This window comes from Symphalangus syndactylus, chromosome 22 (genome assembly GCF_028878055.3).
Source record: "Symphalangus syndactylus isolate Jambi chromosome 22, NHGRI_mSymSyn1-v2.1_pri, whole genome shotgun sequence".
NCBI classification, from domain to species: Eukaryota; Metazoa; Chordata; class Mammalia; order Primates; family Hylobatidae; genus Symphalangus; species Symphalangus syndactylus.
In genome coordinates this window covers 25,691,678-25,712,858 of record NC_072444.2, presented here as the reverse complement: position 1 = coordinate 25,712,858, position 21,181 = coordinate 25,691,678, and the positions used below count along the sequence as shown (strand labels likewise).

At 43.8% G+C, this 21,181-nt stretch overlaps 1 protein-coding gene and 1 non-coding gene across 6 annotated transcripts in view; both read right to left on the bottom strand.

Annotated features, from left to right (window-relative positions):
- The window catches only part of MTOR (mechanistic target of rapamycin kinase), a 156,909-nt gene that overhangs the window by 47,484 nt on the left and 88,244 nt on the right, over window positions 1-21,181 (bottom strand). For all 5 annotated transcript variants that reach the window (XR_008653986.2, XM_055262403.2, XM_055262404.1 and 2 more), the window contains 2 exons: window positions 14,540-14,615; window positions 3,954-4,093 (listed from right to left, as the gene is read on the bottom strand). Coding sequence is in view for 4 of the 5 variants with exons in the window: in XM_055262403.2 (XP_055118378.1) it covers window positions 3,954-4,093; window positions 14,540-14,615 (216 nt within the window). In the remaining variant the exon portion in view is untranslated. The remainder of the gene's footprint in view (window positions 1-3,953; window positions 4,094-14,539; window positions 14,616-21,181) is intronic.
- LOC129472797 (small nucleolar RNA U13) lies at window positions 16,600-16,706 on the bottom strand. The gene has a single exon (XR_008654072.1). It is a non-coding gene; the product is annotated as a small nucleolar RNA U13 (small nucleolar RNA).

The following is a 21,181-nucleotide window of genomic DNA, read 5'->3' as shown; positions in this document are numbered from 1 at the left end:
TCTCTTCCAATGCATCCCATCTGCTCCTACTAACCCAGCTAGGAAAAGTGGTCATCTTTAATGTGAAAGGAGAGGAGTGAAAGGGGAAGGGGCCAGGAGAGGTTTCAAGAAGGAAGAAACAGTGGAGAGGATTTCAAAAGTAGAAAGAGGGGCAGAAGAAGAGGGCAATTCAAAGAACGGAACGAATGAATGTAGGATTTGGAGAAGAGTGAATAATTTGGCCAGAGCTCAGATTATGAGAGAAGGGTTCACTGAGAAATGTGCTGAAGAAGTGGGCTGGGGCCACAGTAGGAAAGACTTTGAATGCCAGGCTGTGATATTTATATGTAAATCCAATGGCAACAGTGAAACACTGCAGTATTTTAGGAATTGATTAGAGCTGAATTTTAGGAACACTTCCATCTTGTTTTATCTTTCTCATAACAAGATATGATTGTATGACAGCTGATCTGAAAGTAGAAAAATTGTTTTTGAAATAATGTGGCTAATTCTTATTAACATACTTTTCTTTTGCCTTAGATCAGTGTTTTCCAATAGAGCTTTCTGTGATGATAGAAAAGTTTTCTATATGCACTGTCCAATACAGCAGCCACTGGCCACATGTGGCTACTGTACACCTAAAATGTGGTATGACTGAGGAAATGAATTTCACATTTTATTTAATTTAAAAATAGCCATAAGGCCGGATACAGTGGCTCACACCTGTAAACTTTGGGAGGCTGAGGCGGGCGGATTTCTTGAGGTCGGGAGTTCAAGACCAGCCTGGCCAACATGGCGAATCTCTATTAAAAATACAAAAATCAGCCGGGAGTGGTGATGCACGCCTCTAATCCCAGCTACTCAGGAGGCTGGGGCAGGAAAATCACTTGACCCTGGGAGGTGAAGGTTGCAGTGAGCTGAAATCACAGCACTGCACTCCAGCCTGGGTGACAGAGTGAGACTCCGTCTCAAAAAAAAAAAAGCCACATACGGCTAGAGGCTACCATATTGGACGATACAGCTTTAGATACTTGTTGGACTGAGAAAAACAACAACAACAACAACAGCTTTAGTTATATACATGAATAAAGCAGATTTGAAAAGACATGCTTCCTAAATTTATTGAGGTAAATGAATATGGAATTTTTATTGTTGTTGTTGTTGCCCAGGCTAGTGTCAAACTTCTGGGCTCAAGCAATCTGCCCGCCTCAGCCTCCCAAAGTTTTGGGATTACAGGTGTGAGTCAGCACACTCAGCCTTTTAATGTTAATTTATAAAAATAAATAACACTTTTGAATCTTCCTAATGATGGTTAAATCAGACAAGCCACTTAGAATATTCTCTCTCTCTCTCTATATATATATATGATCCAATGCCTAAGGCTAAGTTCACTGACATTAAATTTTCATGCAAAACATTATAACATCTTCTATCTTGGGGATGTAGTAATAAGTTTATATAAAGAAATAACGGCCAAACTTGGCAACATAGTGAGACCCTATCCCTACAAAAAATAATGTAAAAAAATTACCCAGGCATGGTGGTGCATTTCTGTAGTTCCTTCTACTCAGGAGGCTGAGGCGGGAGGATTGCTTGAGTCCAGGACTTTACGACCACAGTGAGCTGTGATCACACCACTGCACTCCACTGAGAGACAGATTAAAGTCCTGCCTCTTAAAAAAAAAAAAGAAGGCTGTGCACAGTGGCTCACACCTGTAATCCTGGCACTCTGGAAGGCCAAAGAGGGAGGATCGCTTGAACCCCAGGAGTTCAAAACCAGCCTAGACTGCACTGTGAGACCCCGTCTCTACAAAAAATAAAAAAAATTAGCCCACTGTGGTGGTGTGTGCCTGTAGTCTCAGCTACAAGAGAGGCTAAGGTAGTACAGAAAGACTACATGTAGAGAAAGATCATTCTTTTAGAAGACTTACTTTGATTTTGTCCAATATTCTTAAACTTTCCAAGGTAGGAAATGTCTAAACAAATAAAAATTTGCCTGTATTAAATAGACTAGATTTATTCATATGATGAAATATCATGCAGCTATTAAAAAAATGAGGCAGTAGCTCTATAGGTGCTGATATGGAACAGTGGCCTAGACTTGTTAAGTGAAAACAGCAGAGTACAAAATGGTATAAACAGCACATTACTGTCAATGTAAATTCCTGTGATGGGGGTCAGGATATACTACCCTGAAATATGGCACACCTTGGCATACTGAATATTTTAAGAAAATGGCAGCAAAAAAAAAAATTACTCTGACTATCCCCTGCCCTTATCCCCTGAAGCAGGTCATAACAACTAGGAAAAATATTTTGACCTTCCCCTGAAGGAGGTCATAAGGCCCTCATGTGAGAGATGCCTTCCCTATACCTGGAGGAAAGGAACATCCTTATTTCTGAAGACAGGCAGTCACAGAGAAGAATCTGAACAAAAAGGCCTACTAAAATCCCCCATACTGTGCTCCTCATTGTACAGGTCCAAGTTAGATATCGTTTCCTCCCGATATCTTCCAAGGCTGATTAGGGTGCTTCCTATTACCCACAGCCCCCTAGGCTTCTTTATTGATGGTATCACAATGTATTATGACAGCCTGGTTGTCTGTCCTGTAAGCTCTGGGAAGGCAGGGGCTGTGACTGTCTTGCTCACGGCTGTGTCCCTAGGGCCTGGCACAGACACTGGCAATGAATACACACATGATAGTTACTGGTTGAATGAAGGAACAGTGGACCCTCGGTATCATGTTCCAGGAAAGTAGGGATAATCCACTAGTCGGGAGGTAGCATGGCACTTTGTTTTAGTCATTTATTTTTTATTTATTTTTGTTTATTGTTTTGAGATAGAGTCTCACTCTGTCACTCAGGCTGGAGTGCAGTGGTGCAATCTCAGCTCACTGCAACCTCCGCCTCCCAGGTTCAAGTGATCCTCCTGCCTCAGCCTCCTGAGTAGCTGGGATTACAGGCCTGCATCACCACGTCCAACTAATTTTTTATTTTTAGTGGAGACGGGGTTTCACCATGTTGGCCAGGTTGGTCTCAAACTCCTGACTTCAAATGATCTGCCTGCCTTGGCCTCCCAAAGGGTTGGGATTACAGGCGTAAGCCACTGTGCCCAGCCTGTTTTAGTCATTTAAAACTGCTTAAACAGTTTAACAGTGATAGTATATATAGCATTTTAACTATTTTTTAAAAGTTGCACTTGTTGTTGGAAACAGAATGGAGGCCATTTTTTCTCTTCAACATTCCTAAGCAACTCTCCAAACCAAAACCTAGCCAAATGTTCTCAGTTACGTATTACTGTTGCTTCCACCTGGAGTACCTGTTTCCCCCCTCCCTTCTCCTTTACCTATCTCCTAACTCTCAGTCCTTCCTCCAGGAAGTACTGCAAAATCACCCTGCTTCCTCCTTTGGGCTTTCAAGGTAGCGTAGCTCATACCATTATCAACATCCTCTCAGGCTATAATAACCCTCTGTTTACGTGCCTGTCTCATCAGCCTCACAGGAAAGGCCTGTTTTCTTGTGTATTTTGTTTCCTTGGAGCCTGGCATAGTGCTGGACACACAGTAAGCATCCGATATAGGTGAAGTACCTGAAGAGGGCAGTCACTGTTCTTTCCTAAACGCATTTGCAAAAGCTAATTTAAAAAATCAAGGTTGCCAAATAAGAATATGAGCTCTTCACTGGGTCAGTAAAGATCAGGAGAGTAGACAGGAGAAGTAGATCCCAGGAACACCCCCAAGGCTGTCCCGTCCTAGAGCATTATAAAGTTTAAGTGAAGGCCTTGCTACTTAGTAGCTGAGCTAGAATGGACAGAGAAAAACACCAAAAGTGAAAGATGATTCCTGAGAAGTATCAAGTGGAACAAAATGAGTCTGAAGTGAGAACTCCGTGTGGGGGAAGCCTTCCTTTCAAATCCAAAGATCAAAGAGATGAAGTCTCTTGCAGCCACACACGCCATCATTCTAGGAAGCTCACCATTCCCCCAGGGCCTCGAGGCAGCGCATGCGGCCCAGCATCAGCTCTGGGTCGTCCTTGTTGGTGTCCATTTTCTTGTCATAGGCCACAAGGGCATCCTCCCACTCGTGCAGTTTCTCATACCAGGTAGCCTGGATCTCCTGTCACATGCGAAAGAAAGACTGCTGTGAGGTACACAGAAGAAGGGATCACAATGTTTAATCCACATACTCTCTTTCCTAATGTGCTGTTGTACGCATGACACTTCACCTATCACAGTTATGTCTGGGCTTGGATTAAAAACAACTTCAGACAATCTGGAGGAGTGCTGTTTGGGGAAGGTGGAAATGTTGGTTCCTTGGCACTTGGATGGAATGATCCTGGGATTATCTGAGAGCAGACGTCAGGCCATACTCCTCCCCCATTATTTCCTTCCCAGACACATGGGTCATCAGAACACACCAGGATGTGGGGACGTGAGGACAGGGGAAATCATTTAGGGACAGCAGAAAACGCCGACCAGAGCACCAGAGCTGCTGCAAAGGTGCCATCACTCCGATCTCCTGGAGTGCTGACACTGGGCTACTTGACAGGGATGGCAGCTGCTTTCCTGATGGGGCCAGAAAGACCAGGCCTCATGTGCATGTTTGCTGGAGGAAAACAACTCACTTTTTAAAAGCTCTTGATTCTCTGCATTTCTTAATACATTTTTAAACTTTCAGGAAATAATAATTTAAAATATAACAACACCACTTAAAATTTTTTGGAAAGTCTTTCCCCTATTCTTCTAGAGTCTCCCATCCAATGTTCCCTCCTGCTCAGTGCTTGGCAGGTTTACCAGGGTCAGGGGCCAAAGGAGGGATTGCATTACCCTAGCAGATGGTGTGCCACGCTGAAAGTGGGTGTTGTCCACATGAGTAGGAGGTGCTACAGTCTGAAAGTTACAGACTATTACTCTCCAAATGATCAGGAGACTGTTTTATGTGCTTTCTGTCTGCCCTCCATCTCAGTTTCTCTCCTGGGCTGCTTCATCATCAGCTCAATAAATGACTATTTTTGCACAGGCAAGGGTAGTAGCTCTCTAGGGATTTCTCTAACAATATGATTCTGCAGTGAAATTTGTATGATATAATGCAGGGCCCACACTAGTTTCTCCCACTACCCTCTTCCCCTTTCTAAATAAAACTGATGTTTGTGCAGTATGTAGACTAACAACTACTCTGCTAAGCTGTCTAAAATAATCTTTTCTTCTTGAATCTCTGAAAAGAGGTCATTTATGCTGGAGATTGTTCCCTTGTACCTACTTGCCCTGGTCTGGTTCTTTCTGGCAGAGCCGGTGCCCTCTGCTGCCCCTAGACTAATTCTGCTGCCATAAAGTCTTTGCCCAACATCAGTGGAGTTTGTCAAAATGGGCATATCTGGCTCCATGTAAGGCAAACTATCTCAACTTCATTTTTCAAGCCTGTCCAAAATAATACCTATTATGCCTAAATACAAAATAGGAAACTTAGAAAAGAATGACTACAAAAACAGTGTAAAATTTAAAAGCACTGGTAAATTTCTCATTTCAAATTTCTATACTGGGTGGAAAAGAAAAAAAAAAAGAGCTGGTGACTTATGTGTGGCATACACTCAGCATGAACAAGCAGAGGGGAGGGGGGCAGCATATGGAGTGGGTCAGTTAAAGGGCAGGATATTTTGAATTGCAATAGATTGCAGAAACTATAAGGTTTAAGCAATGAATCACACAAAATTCTAATGAGATTGCTGTTACATAAATTTTGCTGAGAAAGCACAGGCTCTACCAAGAAAAAGCAAACCATTGTCAAGCTTAATATGATTCAGCTACCTAAATATAACAGAAAATCCACCATGGGTTTAGCAATAATCCTGGAGCTAATGGCTACCTTTGGAACCTGAAGATGGAGAAACTTTCATTGAAGGCTGGCATTCTGAGTATGGGGTATAAACCATCTGCTGGCAGATCACCTGAATACCAGATGTCTGCGGAGTCCTTGTCTCAATCAGCACTTCCTGGGATCTAAGCTCTAAGGATATCAAAGGAGAGAACATCTTCATCTAGGTGGAGTACATGAAGTGCCCTCTCGCCCTACTTTCTTCTCTCTGCAAACAAGGACTGTGGCAAGGATGGATGAGACACAGTTCTTTTACTTTGCCATCATCTGGAGAAATGCTGTCTTAGTCTAGTTACAGATAATATGTGCTAAGGCCAGGCATGGTGACTCATGCCTGTAATCCCAGCACTTCGGGAGGCCGAGGTGGGAGGATCACCTGAAGTCGGGAGTTTGAGACTAGCCTGATCAACATGGAGAAACCCTGTCTCTAATAAAAACACAAAATTAGCTTGGCGTGGTGGTGCATGCCTGTAATCCCAGCTTCTTGGGAGGCTAAGGCAGGAGAATCGCTTGAACCCGGGAGACAGAGGTTGCAGTCAGCCGAGATTGTGCCATTGCACTCCAGCCTGGGCAACAAGAGCAAAACTCTGTCTCAAAAAAAAAAAAAAAAAAAAAAAAAAAAAGATAATACGTGCTAAAGATGGCAAAAGATTCCCTTAAAAGTTTCATTCTAATTTACCAGCCCTTCTGTGAGGCAAAATGCTAGATGATCAAACAAAAGCCTGTTAAATATTCCCAATTTTTCTCACTTTAATATCCTGGGCTCCTGATCAAGGTAAACCACAGCAAGCGACCTACATGACTAATAAAAGGTTCCTCATCAAATATATGGACCTAGAGCTTCTTGACCTTCCAGGAATTCAATGCTAAGTTGATTAAGTTGATGCTTTATATATTTTAGAAGTTATCAAAATGCCCTGCCAAGACCACAAAGAATAACAGAAACATTTTAAATATTGGTAGGCCAAAGATGGCAGTAGAGAAGTAGCTATGTAAGCAATAATGAACACAAAAATGCCTCAATGTCAGATATCAATTATAGCATTTATTTATTTATTTATTTATTTATTTATTTATTTATTTTGAGGCAGAGTTTCGCTCTTGCTGCTCAGGCTGGAGTGCAATGGCACAATCTCAGCTCACTGCAACCTCTGCCTCCCAGGTTCAAGCGATTCTCCTGTCTCAGCCTCCCGAGTAGCTGGGATTACAGGTATGCACCACCATGCCCAGCTAATTTTGTATTTTTAGTAGAGATGGCGTTTCTCCATGTTGGTCAGGCTGGTCTTGAACTCCCGATCTCAGGTGATCTGCCCGTCTCGGCCTCCCAAAGTGCTGGGATTATAGGCGTGAGCCACCGCGCCTGGCCATATAGCATATATTTTCTAAAGAACTGGCCATGGTGTCTTCCTAAGTATCTAATGAGGATTAACTGTGGCCCAGACACAATGCAAGCTCCCACAAAGATAACTCAGATCAGGGGCATATGCACTGGCTCTAATGTCAGACTGCCCTGGTTCAAGTCCTGGTTTTGCCATTTATTCACTCTGTCAGACCGGTTCTTAACCTGCTGGGACCACAGTCTCCTCATCTGTAAAATGTGATAACAGCAGTAACCACTTTATAGCATTGTTGTGAGAACCAAATTACATGAAGTATATAAACACTTAGCAAAGGGCCAGGCACATGCTAAGAGTTTGATAAAATCAGTGCTTATTGTGTATTCGAATCTACCTCATGATTTATCTCAGTTGAAATAGAGTCCCAGAGGTTCCACGATGGCCGAATAGGAACAGCTCTAGTCTACAGTTCCCAGTGTGAGCAAAGCAGAAGACAGGTGATTTCTGCATTTCCAACTGAGGTACTGGGTTCACCTCACTGGGGCTTGTTGGACAGTGGGTGTAGGATGGTGGGTGCAGCCCATGGAGTGTAAGCCAAAGCAGGGCGAGGCATCACCTCACCCTGGAAGTGCAAGGGGTCAGGGAATTCCCTTTCCTAGCCAAGGGAAGTTGTGACAGAAGGCACCTGGAAAATCAGGTCACTCCCACCTTAAAACTGCGCTTTTCCAACGGTCTTGGCAAACGGCACACCAGGAGATTATAACCTGTGCCTGGCTCAGAGGGTCCCATGCCCATAAGGCCTCGCTCATTGCTAGCACAGCAGTCTGAGATCAAACTGCATGGTGGCAATGAAGCTGGGGGAGGGGCACCCACCACTGCTGAGGCTTGAGTAGGTAAACAAAGTGGCCGGGAAGCTAGATCTGGGTGGAGCCCACCACAGCTAAAGGAGGCCTGCCTGCCTCTGTAGACTCCACCTCTGGGGGCAGGGCATAGCTGAACAAAAGGCAGCAGAAACTTCTGCAGACTTAAATGTCCCTGTCTGACAGCTTTGAAGAGAGTAGTGGTTCTCCCAGAACGGAGTTTGAGATCTGAGAACCGACAGACTGCCTCCTCAAGTGGGTCTCTGACCCCCGAGTAGCCTAACTGGGAGGCACCTCCCAGTAGGGGCCGACTGACACCTCAAACGGCCAGGTGCCCCTCTGAGACGAAGCTTCCAGAGGAACGATCAGGCAGCAACATTGGCTGTTCTGCAATATTCACTGTTCTGCAGCCTCCGCTGGTGATACCCAGGCAAACAGGGTCTGGAGTGGACCTCCAGCAAACTCCAACAGAACTGCAGCTGAGGGTCCTGACTGTTAGGAGGAAAACTAACAAACAGAAAGGACATCCACACCAAAACCCCATCTGTACATCACCATCATCAAAGACCAAAGGTAGATAAAACCACAAAGATGAGGAGAAACCAGAACAGAAAAGCTGAAAATTCTAAAAATAAGAGCGCCTCTTCCCCTCCAAAGGAACGCAGCTCTTTGCCAGCAACGGAACAAAGCTGGACGGAGAATGACTTTGACGAGTTGAGAGAAGGCTGCAGATGATCAAACTTTTCCAAGCTAAAGGAGGATGTTCGAATCCATCGCAAAGAAGCTAAAAACCTTGAAAAAAGATTAGACGAATGGCTAACTAGAATAACCAGTGTAGAGAAGACCTTAAATGACCTGATGGAGATGAAAACCATGGCACAAGAACTACGTGATGCATGCACAAGCTTCAGTAGCCAATTTGATCAACTGGAAGAAAGGGTATCAGTGATTGAAGATCAAATGAATGAAATGAAGCGAGAAGTTTAGAGAAAAAAGAATAAAAAGAAACGAACAAAGCCTCCAAGAAATATGAGACTATGTGAAAAGACCAAATCTATGTCTGATTGGTGTATCTGAAAGTGATGGGGAGAATAGAACCAAGTTGGAAAACACTCTTCAGGGTATTATCCAGGAGAACTTCCCCAACCTAGCAGGGCAGGCCAACATTCAAATTCAGGAAATACAGAGAACGCCACAAAGATACTCCTCGAGAAGAGCAACTCCAAGACACATAATTGCCAGATTCACCAAAGTTGAAATGAAGGAAAAAATGTTAAGGGCAGCCAGAGAGAAAGCTCGCGTTACCCACAAAGGGAAGCCCATCAGACTAACAGCGGATCTCTCAGCAGAAACTCTACAAGCCAGATGAGAGTGGGGGCCGATATTCAACATTCTTAAAGAGAAGAATTTTCAACCCAGAATTTCATATCCAGCCAAACTAAGCTTCATAAGTGAAGGAGGAATAAAATACTTTACAGACAAGCAAATGCTGAGAGATTCTGTCACCACCAGGCCTGCCTTACAAGAGCTCCTGAAGGAAGCACTAAACATGGAAAGGAACAACCGGTACCAGCCACTCCAAAAACATGCCAAATTGTAAAGATCATCAATGCTAGGAAGAAACTGCATCAACTAATGAGCAAAATAACCAGCTAACATCATAATGACAGGATCAAATTCACACATAACAATATTAACCTTAAATGTAAATGGGCTAAATGCTCCAATTAAAAGACACAGACTGGCAAATTGGATAAAGAGTCAAGACCCATCAGTGTGCTGTATTCAGGAGACCCATCTCATGTGCAGACACACACACAGGCTCAAAATAAAGGGATGGAGGAAGATCTACCAAGCAAATGGAAAACAAAAAAAAAAGCAAGGGTTGCAATCCTAGTCTCTGATAAAACAGACTTTAAACCAACAAAGATCAAAAGAAACAAAGAAGGCAACTATATAATGATAAAGGGATCAATTCAACAAGAAGAGCTAACTATCCTAAATATATATGCACCCAGTACAGGAGCACCCAGATTCATAAAGCAAGTCCTTAGAGACCTACAAAGAGACTTAGACTCCCACAGAGTAATAATGGGAGACTTTAACACCCCACTGTCAACATTAGACAGATCAACGAGACAGAAAATTAACGAGGATATCCAGGAATTGAACTCAACTCTGCACCAAGCAGACCTAATACACATCTACAGAACTCTCCACCCCAAATCAACAGAATATACATTCTTCTCAGCACCACATTGCACTTATTCCAAAATTGACCACATAGATGGAAGTAAAGCACTCCTCAGCAAATGTAAAAGAACAGAAATTATAAGAAACTGTCTCTCAGACCACAGTGCAATCAAACTAGAATTCAGGATTAAGAAACTCATTCAAAACCACTCAACTACATGGAAACTGAATAACCTGCTCCTGAATGACTACTGGGTATAATGAAATGAAGGCAGAAATAAAGATGTTCTTTGAAACCAATGAGAACATAGACACAACATACCAGAATCTATGGGATACATTTAAAGCAGGGTGTGGAGGGAAATTTATAGCACTAAATGCCCACAAAAGAAAGCAGGAAAGATCAAAATTGACACCCTAACATCACAATTAAAAGAAACAGAGAAGCAAGAGCAAACACTTTCAAAAGCTAGCAGAAGGCAAGAAATAACTAAGATCAGAGCAGAACTGAATGAGATAGAGACACAAAAAACCCTTCAAAAAATCAATGAATCCAGGAGCTGGTTTTTTGAAAAGATCAACAAAATTGATCTTTGCTAGACAGCTAGCAAGACTAATAAAGAAGAAAAGAGAGGCTGGGCGCGGTTGCTCATGCCTGTAATCCCTGCACTTTGGGAGGCCGAGGCGGGCGGATCATGAGGTCAGGAGATCGAGACCATCCTGACTAACACGGTGAAACCCCATCTCTATAAAAAATTAGCCAGGCTTGGTGGCGGGCGCCTGTAGTCCCAGCTACTCGGGAGGCTGAGGCAGAACTGCGTGAACCTGGGAGGTGGAGCTTGCAGTGAGCTGAGATCGTGCCACTGCACTCCAGCCTGAGCGACAGAGCAAGACTCTGTCTCAAAAAAAAAAAAAAAAAAAGAGAGAGAGAAGAATCAAATATCAAATAGATGCAATAAAAAATGATAAAGGGGATATCACCACTGATCCCACAGAAATACAAACTACCATCAGAGAATACTATAAACACCTCTATGCAAATAAACTAGAAAATCTAGAAGAAATGGATAAATTCCTGGACACATACACCCTCCCAAGACTAAACCAGTAGGAAGTTGAATCCCTGAATAGACCAATAACTGGCTCTGAAATTGAGGCAATAATTAATAGCCTACCAACCAAAAAAAGTCCAGGACTAGACAGGTTCACAGCCGAATTCTACCAGAGGTACAAAGAGGAGCTGGTACCATTCCTTCTGAAACTATTCCAATAAATAGAAAAAGAGGGAATCCTCCCTAACTCATTTTATGAGGCCAGCATCATCCTGATACCAAAGCCCGGCAGAGACATAACCAAAAAAGAGAATTTTAGACCAATATCCCTGATGAACACTGATGTAAAAATCCTCAATAAAATACTGGCAAACCAAATCCAGCAGCACATCAAAAAGCTTATCCATCATGATCAAGTCGGCTTCATCTCTGGGATGCAAGGCTGGTTCAACGTACGCAAATCAATAAACGTAATCCATCATATAAACAGAACCAAAGACAAAAACCATGACTACCTCAACAGATGCAGAAAAGGCCTTCAAGAAAATTCAACAGCACTTCATGCTAAAAACTCTCAATAAATTAGGTATTGATGGGATGTATCTCAAAATAATAAGAGATATTTATGACAAACCCATAGCCAATATCATACTGAATGGGCAAAACTGGAAGCATTCCCTTTGAAAACTGGCACAAGATAGGGATGCCCTCTCTCACTACTCCTATTCAACATAGTGTTGGAAGTTCTGGCCAGGACAATCAGGAAGGAGAAAGAAATAAAGTGTATTCAATTAGGAAAAAAGGAAGTCAAATTGTCCTTGTTTGCAGATGACATGATGTATACTTAGAAAACCCCGTCATCTCGGCCCAAAATCTCCTTAAGCTGATAAGCAACTTCAGCAAAGTCTCAGGATACAAAATCAATGTGCAAAAATCACAAGCATTCTTATACACCAATAACAGACAGAGAGCCAAATCATGAGTGAACTCCCATTCACAATTGCTTCAAAGAGAATAAAATACCTAGGAATCCAACTTACAAGGGATGTGAAGGACCTCTTCGAGGAGAACTACGAACCACTGCTCAACGAAATAAAAGAGGGCACAAACAAATAGAAGAACATTCCATGCTCATGGATAGGAAGAATCAATATCGTGAAAATGGCCATACTGCCCAAGGTAATTTATAAATTCAATGCCATCCCCATCAAGCTACCAATGACTTTCTTCACAGAATTGGAAAAAACTACTTTAAAGTTCATATGGAACCAAAAAAGAGCCCGCATTGCCAAGACAATCCTTTTTTTTTCTTTTTTTCTTTTTTCTTTTTTTGAGACGGAGTCTCGCTCTGTCACCCAGGCTGGAGTGCAGTGGCGCAATCTCGGCTCACTGCAAGCTCCGCCTCCCAGGTTCATGCCATTCTCCTGCCTCAGCCTCTCCAAGTAGCTGGGACTACAGGCGCCCGCCACCATGCCTGGCTAATTTTTTGTATTTTTAGTAGAGACGGGGTTTCACCGTGGTCTCGATCTCCTGAACTCATGATCCGCCCGCCTCGGCCTCCCAAAGTGCTGGGATTACAAGCGTGAGCCACCGCGCCCGGCCAACAATCCTAAGCCAAAAGAACAAAGCTGGAGGCATCACACTACCTGACTTCAAATTATACTACAAGGCTACAGTAACCAAACAACACGGTACTGGTACCAAACAGAGATATAGACCAATGGAACAGAACAGAGCCCTCAGAAATAATACCACACATCTACAACCATCTGATCTTTGACAAACCTGACAAAAACAAGAAATAGGGAAAGGATTCCCTATTTAATAAACGGTGCTGGGAAAACTGGCTAGCCATATGTAGAAAGCTGAAACTGGATCCCTTCCTAACACCTTATACGAAAATTAATTCGAGATGGATTAAAGACTTAAATGCTAGACCTAAAACCATAAAAACCCTAGAAGAAAACCTAGGCAATACCATTCAGGACATAGGCATGGGCAAGGACTTCATGTCTAAAACACCAAAAGCGATGGCAACAAAAGCCAAAATTGACAAATGGGATCTAATTAAACTAAAGAGCTTCTGCAAAGCAAAAGAAACTACCATCAGAGTGAACAGGCAACCTACAGAATGGGAGAAAATTTTTGCAATCTACCCATCTGACAAAGGGCTAATATCCAGAATCTACAAAGAACTTAAACAAATTTACAAGAAAAAATCAAACAACCCCATCAAAAAGTGGGCAAAGGAGATGAACAGACACTTCTCAAAAGAAGATATTTATGCAGCCAACAGACACATGAAAAAATGTTCATCACTGGCCATCAGAGAAATGCAAATCAAAACCACAATGAGATACCATCTCACACCAGTTAGAATGGCGATCATTAAAAAGTCAGGAAACAACAGGTGCTGGCGAGGATGTGGAGAAATAGGAACACTTTTACACTGTTGGTGGGACTGTAAACTAGTTCAACCATTGTGGAAGACAGTGTGGTGATTCCTCAAGGATCTAGAACTAGAAATACCATTTGACCCAGCCATCCCATTACTGGATATATACCCAAAGGATTATAAATCATGCTGCTATAAAGACACATGCACACATAGGTTTACTGCGGCACTATTCACAATAGCAAAGACTTGGAACCAATCCAAATGTCCGTCAATGTTAGACTGGATTAAGAAAATGTGGCACATATACACCATGGAATACTATGCAGCCATAAAAAAGGATGAGTTCATGTCCTTTGTAGGGACATGGATGAAGCTGGAAACCATCATTCTCAGTGAACTGTCGCAAAGACAGACAACCAAACACCGCATGTTCTCACTCATAGGTGGGAATTGAACAATGAGAACACTTGGACACAGGATGGGGAACATCACACACCAGGGCCTGTCGTGGGGTGGGGGGAGGGGGGAGGGATAGCATTAGGAGATATTCCTAATGTAAATGATGAGTTAATGGGTGCAGCACACCAACATGGCACATGTGTACATATGTAACAAACCTGCACGTTGTGCACATGTACCCTAGAACTTAAAGTATAATAAAAAAAAAAAAAGAAATAGAGTCCCTACAGACATAGTTTATCTCTTTCATCCCGAAGACTGGTAAGTCAGCATCAGACTGTTATGAATTGGAGAAAAAACAGAAAAGGAAAGTAACTTTCTGAAGGTCAGGGCCAATACCTCCCTAGCCAAGTCTCTACCTCCTGCTTTTCCAAAAAGAATGAGGTGCTTACCAGCTCTCCAAAGTGTTTCATGGCATATTCTAACACTCCGGCCGCTGCCTCCGGCTGCTGTAGCTTATTATTAATGCTGAGAAAACAAAGGGAAAAGGTAGTTACACTCAACAGGTCTGAGGGTGGGAGATGTGGGGGTCATTTGTGGGCAGATGGTTCACCAGCACTTTGAGGACAATGTCTTGCAGATGTTGAAAGAGTATCAATTATCTATTACCATCCAGAAAGCTCAGTTTAAATCGTTTCATCTGAAAGAGGTTTTTGGTCTCCTCCCATGATTTTGGGGGTCAGTAATGGGAACACTCATCTTGCTGCTCTGTGGCCCTTCCTTTAAGAGCACAGACTAGCCCGGGTGTGGTGGCTCACGCCTGTAATCCCAGCACTTTGGGAGGCCGATGTGGGTGGATCACGAGGTCAGCAGATCAAGACCATCCTGGCTAACACGGTAAAACCCTGTCTCTACTAAAAATACAAAAAACTAGCTGGGCGTAGTGGCAGGTGCCTGTAGTCCCAGCTACTCAGGAGGCTGAGGCAGGAGAATGGCATGAACCTGGGAGGCAGAGCTTGCAGTGAGCCAAGACCGCGCCACGGCACTCCAGCTTGGGTGACAGAGCGAGATTCTATCTCGAAAAAAAAAAAAGAGCACAGACTGGTTTCCTCTCAGATGCCGGCAGGCAAGGCAACATGTGTCTGTTTCTGAAACACCAGAAACCTTGGATACGAAATTACCCCTGTTGTAGTACACAATCATATGAGACTCCTCTGAACTTTTTTTTTTTTTTGAGACAGGGTCTTGCTATGTTGTCCAGGCTGGTCTCGGACTCCTGGGCTCAAGTGATCCTCCTGCCTCAGCCTCCTGAGTAGCTGGGATTACAGGTACACACAACAGCACCTGGCTCCTCTGAACTTTTAAGTCTTAACTTCTGATCAGTTGCCTTCAGTAGTAGGAATAACAAAATTAATCAAAACCATCAGACTCTGTGAGTGACACAGAGGTGGCACCAAGGTTGGGGCATGCACATCAATGACAGAACCCTGGGAGCTGTGGCAATGCAGCCATGCTGACCGTTCTGACAGAGCCCACCCCCTTCAAATTCAGATGCTTCCCTAGACCCTCTTCAGGGGCTGTTCCCATCCACCCTTTGCAGAAGGCTGCCAAGGGACCACATCTAGAGTTTCTTGAACTGGCCTCTACTGTAGAAAAGCTTTTCACTAATGACACTGCTCTGCTGATGCCATCTTTAGGCTGGAGGATTATTACCACACTGGGATAACTGGGCAGTGCCACTGGGAGGCCTGGTGTCTGGAGTTAATTCACCAGAGGCTGCTAGGAGGCCTTGAAAGCAGAGCAGCCATGGGGGCTTAGATCCTTGTTCCCGTAGGAACTTATGCAACTAAGCTCAATACTAAATATAAGCCTGAGTTATGGAAGGAAGGGAAAGAGGGGAGGGTGAAGGAGCTTGCTTGAGAAATCCACAAGACCACAATGATTATATCTGTTTAAAAGTAGGGAGCAAAATGTGACACATCAACCTGGGAGTCTAGACTGGTTTAATGAGCAAGGATCCAGTTTACTGCTTTGAGTACAAACTGTCTACTTGACCAGAATTAATTTTTAAGTGGTTTTGGGAAATTCCAGGATTTGAGTTCAATGTGGTAATATGGCAAGAAATTGCTGTTATAAATATTATTTTTAAAAATCCAAATTCCACCACATTTCTTCCAATAAAACCAAAGGAAACTGCCCAGAAATCTAAAGAAGCTAACATTTGTGAAAGTAATAATCTAATGCCTAATGTTTACAAAGCATTTTCAAATAATCTTTCCAATCCATCACTTCTTTGACCTCATGCATCCCTAAGAGTGGGAAGGGAGAGGTGTTATCAGACCTGTTTCACTAACGGGGAAGCTAAAGCCCAGGAAAGGCAGGGATTTTCCCCAAGGCCCACAGGAATCAGGAAAGTCCCCACAGTAAATCGGCACCTTATGCCTCTTTGTTAAGGACAAGTTGGGGGTGAAACAGCCTTGGATTTGGAGTCAGAAGATGGGGTTTTTCCCCATGTCAGACCGATCACATGCTGACGTGATAACAAGCTTGAGGGAGACACATCTCACCACATGTGATGGTCAAAACCCAACCATCATGCATAAATGAACACAAAAGGATTGAAACTTGGGTTTAACTTTCTGGAGGTCTAATTCTGCCACTTATAAGCTGTATGATCATAAATAAGTCGTTTTAAAAATTTTAACTTTTAATTTTTTGGAGAACATAGTAGGACATATTTAACTCATCTTTTTTGAATGTAAATTCCTTATCTATATAACAGGGCTAATATCACCTCCTCCTTCAGAGGGTTCTTCGAGGAATTAAACAATGAACATGCAATTGCTAAGCAGGTCCTTCACCTGTGTTTGTCCAAGCATAAAAGCTGCTAAAACACAGTTATATGCTTGTCTGCAGAAATAACATACACCTACGGTGGAGACTTAAGTTAGGACTAGGAAGTCATCACTGCGAATTCCCAATGTTTCCTGAGTAGAACTGTTCGAGTGCCCAGTATCCAGTTTCTAGGCTCCAGATTTGTTGGGGAAGCTATGGGGCTGGTGCTTCATGAGCTGGTACTAAGCAAGGCAATGAGCCAGAATATGCTCCATAAGTTAGCCTGCTACAAAATTTGGAGATGTTTTTAATTTCAGAGTGAAACCATAGCATGATGGTTTCCCTTAGGAAGTCCTATATGAGTTTTTCTAAGCTGAGAATGAAAAGTCTAAAGGGACCTACTCTACTGTAGGTTCATTGGGAAGCAGTTCCCAGTATCTCTTGGCCCCATAAATCAGGTACCAGGCTTTGTGCCCAATCACATGGGGCTGGGTAAACTGTACTAATAATATTACTAGGTATAGATTTGGGATTATCTAGTTCCTTGAAGCCAAATAAAGATTTTGGAAGCATAAGAAAACAGGAAAAAAGAAAGCCAGTGGCTGGGCACAGTGGTTCATGCCTGTAATCCCAGCACTTTGGGAGGTTGAGGCTGGAGGACTGCTTGAGCTCAGGAGTTTTGTTTTTTTTTTTTTTTTGAGACGGAGTCTCGCTCTGTCACCCAGGCTGGAGTGCAGTGGCGCGATCTCTGCTCACTGCAAGCTCCGCCTCCTGGGTTCACGCCATTCTCCTGCCTCAGCCTCCCGAGTAGTGGGACTACAGACATCTGCCACCGTGCCCGGCTAGTTTTTTTTTTTTTGTATTTTTAGTAGAGACGGGGTTTCACCGTGGTCTCGATCTCCTGACTTCTTGATCCGCCCGCCTTGGCCTCCCAAAGTGTTAGGATTACAGGCGTGAGCCACCGCGCCTGGCCTGAGCTCAAGAGTTTTAAACCAGCCTGGGCAACATCGTGAGACCCCATCTCTATTAAAGAAAAATAATAATAAAAAAAAGAAAGTCAGTATATAGTCTATATATTTTTTTTTTTTTTTTTTTTTTTTGAGACGGAGTCTCGCTCTTTCACCCAGGCTGGAGTGCAGTGGCGCGATCTCGGCTCACTGCAAGCTCTCCGCCTCCCGGGTTCACGCCATTCTCCTGCCTCAGCCTCTCCGAGTAGCTGGGACTACAGGCGCCCGCCACCACGCCCGGCTAACTTTTTGTATTTTTTTAGTAGAGACGGGGTTTCACCGTGGTCTCGATCTCCTGACCTCGTGATCCGCCCGCCTCGTCCTCCCAAAGTGCTGGGATTACAAGCGTGAGCCACCGCGCCCGGCCAATAGTCTATATATTTTAATGATATGTTCTCTGTATTATTACAATGGATTCTTGGGATGGCCTTGGTAGGAGTAAAAAATTGTTCTGATAAGGAAGATAAAGTGTTCTTCACCTGAACCAGAAGAAACTAAGAAACGACACAAAAATCTGAGGCCAAGGTGGGCAGATCATGAGGTCAGGAGTTCGAGACCAGCCTGGCCAACACAGTGAAACCCCGTCTCAACTAAAAATACAAAAATTAGCTGGATGTGGTGGTGGGCACCTATAATCCCAGCTACTCGGAAGGCTGAGGCAGGAGAATTGCTTGAATCCGGGAGGTGGAGGTTGCAGTGAGCCAAGATTATGCCACTGCACTCCAGCCTGGGTGACAGAGCTAGACTCTATCTCAAAAAAAAAAAAAAAAAAAAAAAAAAAATCCAGGAGTTCTAACAACTGTCTTCAATCTTGTGCTCTGGAAAACATTCTATTTTCTTTTCTTCTTTCTTTCTTTTTTAAAGAGACAGGGTCTTGCTCTGTCATCCAGGCTGAAGTTCAGTGGCACAATCATGGCTTACTGCAGCCTCAACCTCCTGGCTCAAGCAATCCTCTGGCCTCGGCCTCCCAAAGTGCTGGGAGGACAGGTGTGAGGCACTGCACCTGGCCTCCAGCCTATTTTTAAATTTTAACATTACCGAAGCTTGACTCATTCTGAGGACAAAACAACAAAAACAAAAACAAATACAAGTCTTTTCCTAATCCACTTTCCCAATTATCACAGTGCATAAAAAATGAGTTTTACAACAAACTAATCAAAATTAGGAAGTAGTGATTAGGGACCTCAAAAGAGAAACAAATTTTACCTTAATACAGCTATGGCCTTGATATACCACCTCTAAGGACTGACCAGCATAGCTTTGCAAATTAAAAATGTGAAAACATATGGCCCTAACTCCTTTAAGAGAGAGTCCAGGCCAGGCACGGTGGCTCATGCCTGTAATCCCAGAGCTTTGGGAGGCCAAGGTAGGAGGATCACCTGAGGTCAGGAGTTTGAGACCAGGCTGGCCAACATGGTGAAACCCCATGTCTACTAAAACTACAAAAATTAGCCAGGTGTTGTGGCACACGCGTGTAATCCCAGCTACTCAGAAGGCTGAGGCAGGAGCATCACTTGAACCTGCGAAGGTTGCAGTGAGCCAAGATTGTGCCACTGCATCCAGCCTGGGCAACAAGAGCAAAACTCCATCTCAAAAAAAAAAAAGAAAAAGAAAAAGAAAAGAAAAGAGAGAGAGTCCAATGACTTATCTACTTATCTGTACAATGTTTCCCATTTGAATGTGTGGAGGCAGGTCAGGCTGCAGACAGAGCTCAGTGGGCAGGAAAGAGGGCAACAGGCTGGGCTCACTGGGGGACTCTGACCAGGCCTTTACCAGTGGTCATTAAACTTGGGGGTGCACCTTGGGATCCATGATAAGCTCTTATTGAGCAGTAAGAACATAATCATTAAAAAATTACAACTTTGGGCACAGTGGCTCACGCCTGTAATCCCAGCACTTTGGGAGGCTGAGGCGGGTGGATCATGAGGTCAGGAGATCGAGACCATCCTGGCTAACACAGTGAAACCCCGTCTCTATTAAAAATACAAAAAAATTAGCCGGGCATGGTGGTGGGCACTTGTATAGTCCCAGCTACTCAGGAGACTGAGGCAGGAGAATGGCATGAACCTGAGAGCTGGAGTTTGCAGTGAGCCGAGATCACACCACCGTACTCCAACCTGGGTGACAGAGACTCTGTCTCAAAAAATAAAATAAAATAAAATAAATTACAACTTTGGGCCAGGCGCAGTGGCTCACGCCTATAATCCCAGCACTTCGGGAGGCCGAGGCGGGCGGATCACACGGTCAGGAGTTTGAGACCAGCCTGGCCAACATGGTGAAACCCCATCTCTTCTAAAAATACAAAAGTTAGCCAAGCGTGGTGGTGGACGCCTGTAATTGCAGCTACTCGGGAGGCTGAGGCAGGAGGATCACTTGAACCCAGGAGGCAGAGATAGCAGTGAGCCAAGATCGCACCACTGCACTCCAGCCTGAGCGAAAAAAGCAAGACTCTGTCTCAAAAAAAAAAAAAAAATACAACTTTGACTAAACTCATGAAAAATGAACACTCTCGCTCTGAGAAATTAATTTCTGTCTCTGATTTGACAACCCGAAGGTAAGAGGGCCACTGTCCATATCCACTCTCTTTTTTTTTTTTTGAGACCGAGTCTCACTCTGTCACCCAGGCTGGAGTGCAATGGCGCGATCTCAGCTCACTGCACCCTTCAAGCGATCCTCCTGTCTTAGCCTCCCCAGTAGCCGGGATTACAGGTGCCCACCAGCATACCTGGCTAATTTTTGTATTTTTAGTAGAGATGGGGTTTCGCCATGTTGGCCAGGCTGGTCTTGAACTCCTGACCTCAGGTGATCTCTCTGCCTCGGTCTCCCAAGGTGCTGGGATTACAGATGTGAGCCACCTCGCCTAGCCCACTCTCTCTTTTTCACGACAATGTCTGGCTCTGTCAACCAAGGTGGGGTCCAATGGTACAATCTCAGCTCACTGCAACCTCCACCCCCTGGACTCATGCAATCCTCCCACCTCAGCCTCCCAAAGGCCTACACCACCACACACAGCTATTTTTTTTTTGTTGTATTTTTAGTAGAAATGAGGTTTTGCCATGTTGCCCAGGCTGGTCTCGAACTCCCGAGCTCAAGTGATCTGCCTGTCTCAGCCTCCCAAATTGTTAGAATTACAGGCATGAGCTACCACGCCCAGTCACACCTACTCTCTTGATTGTTCAAAGAATAAAGAGATTTTTAGCGAACCAGCTGCTATCACCCTGCGTATGTATTTCCTCTTCCCCCCTTTCCACT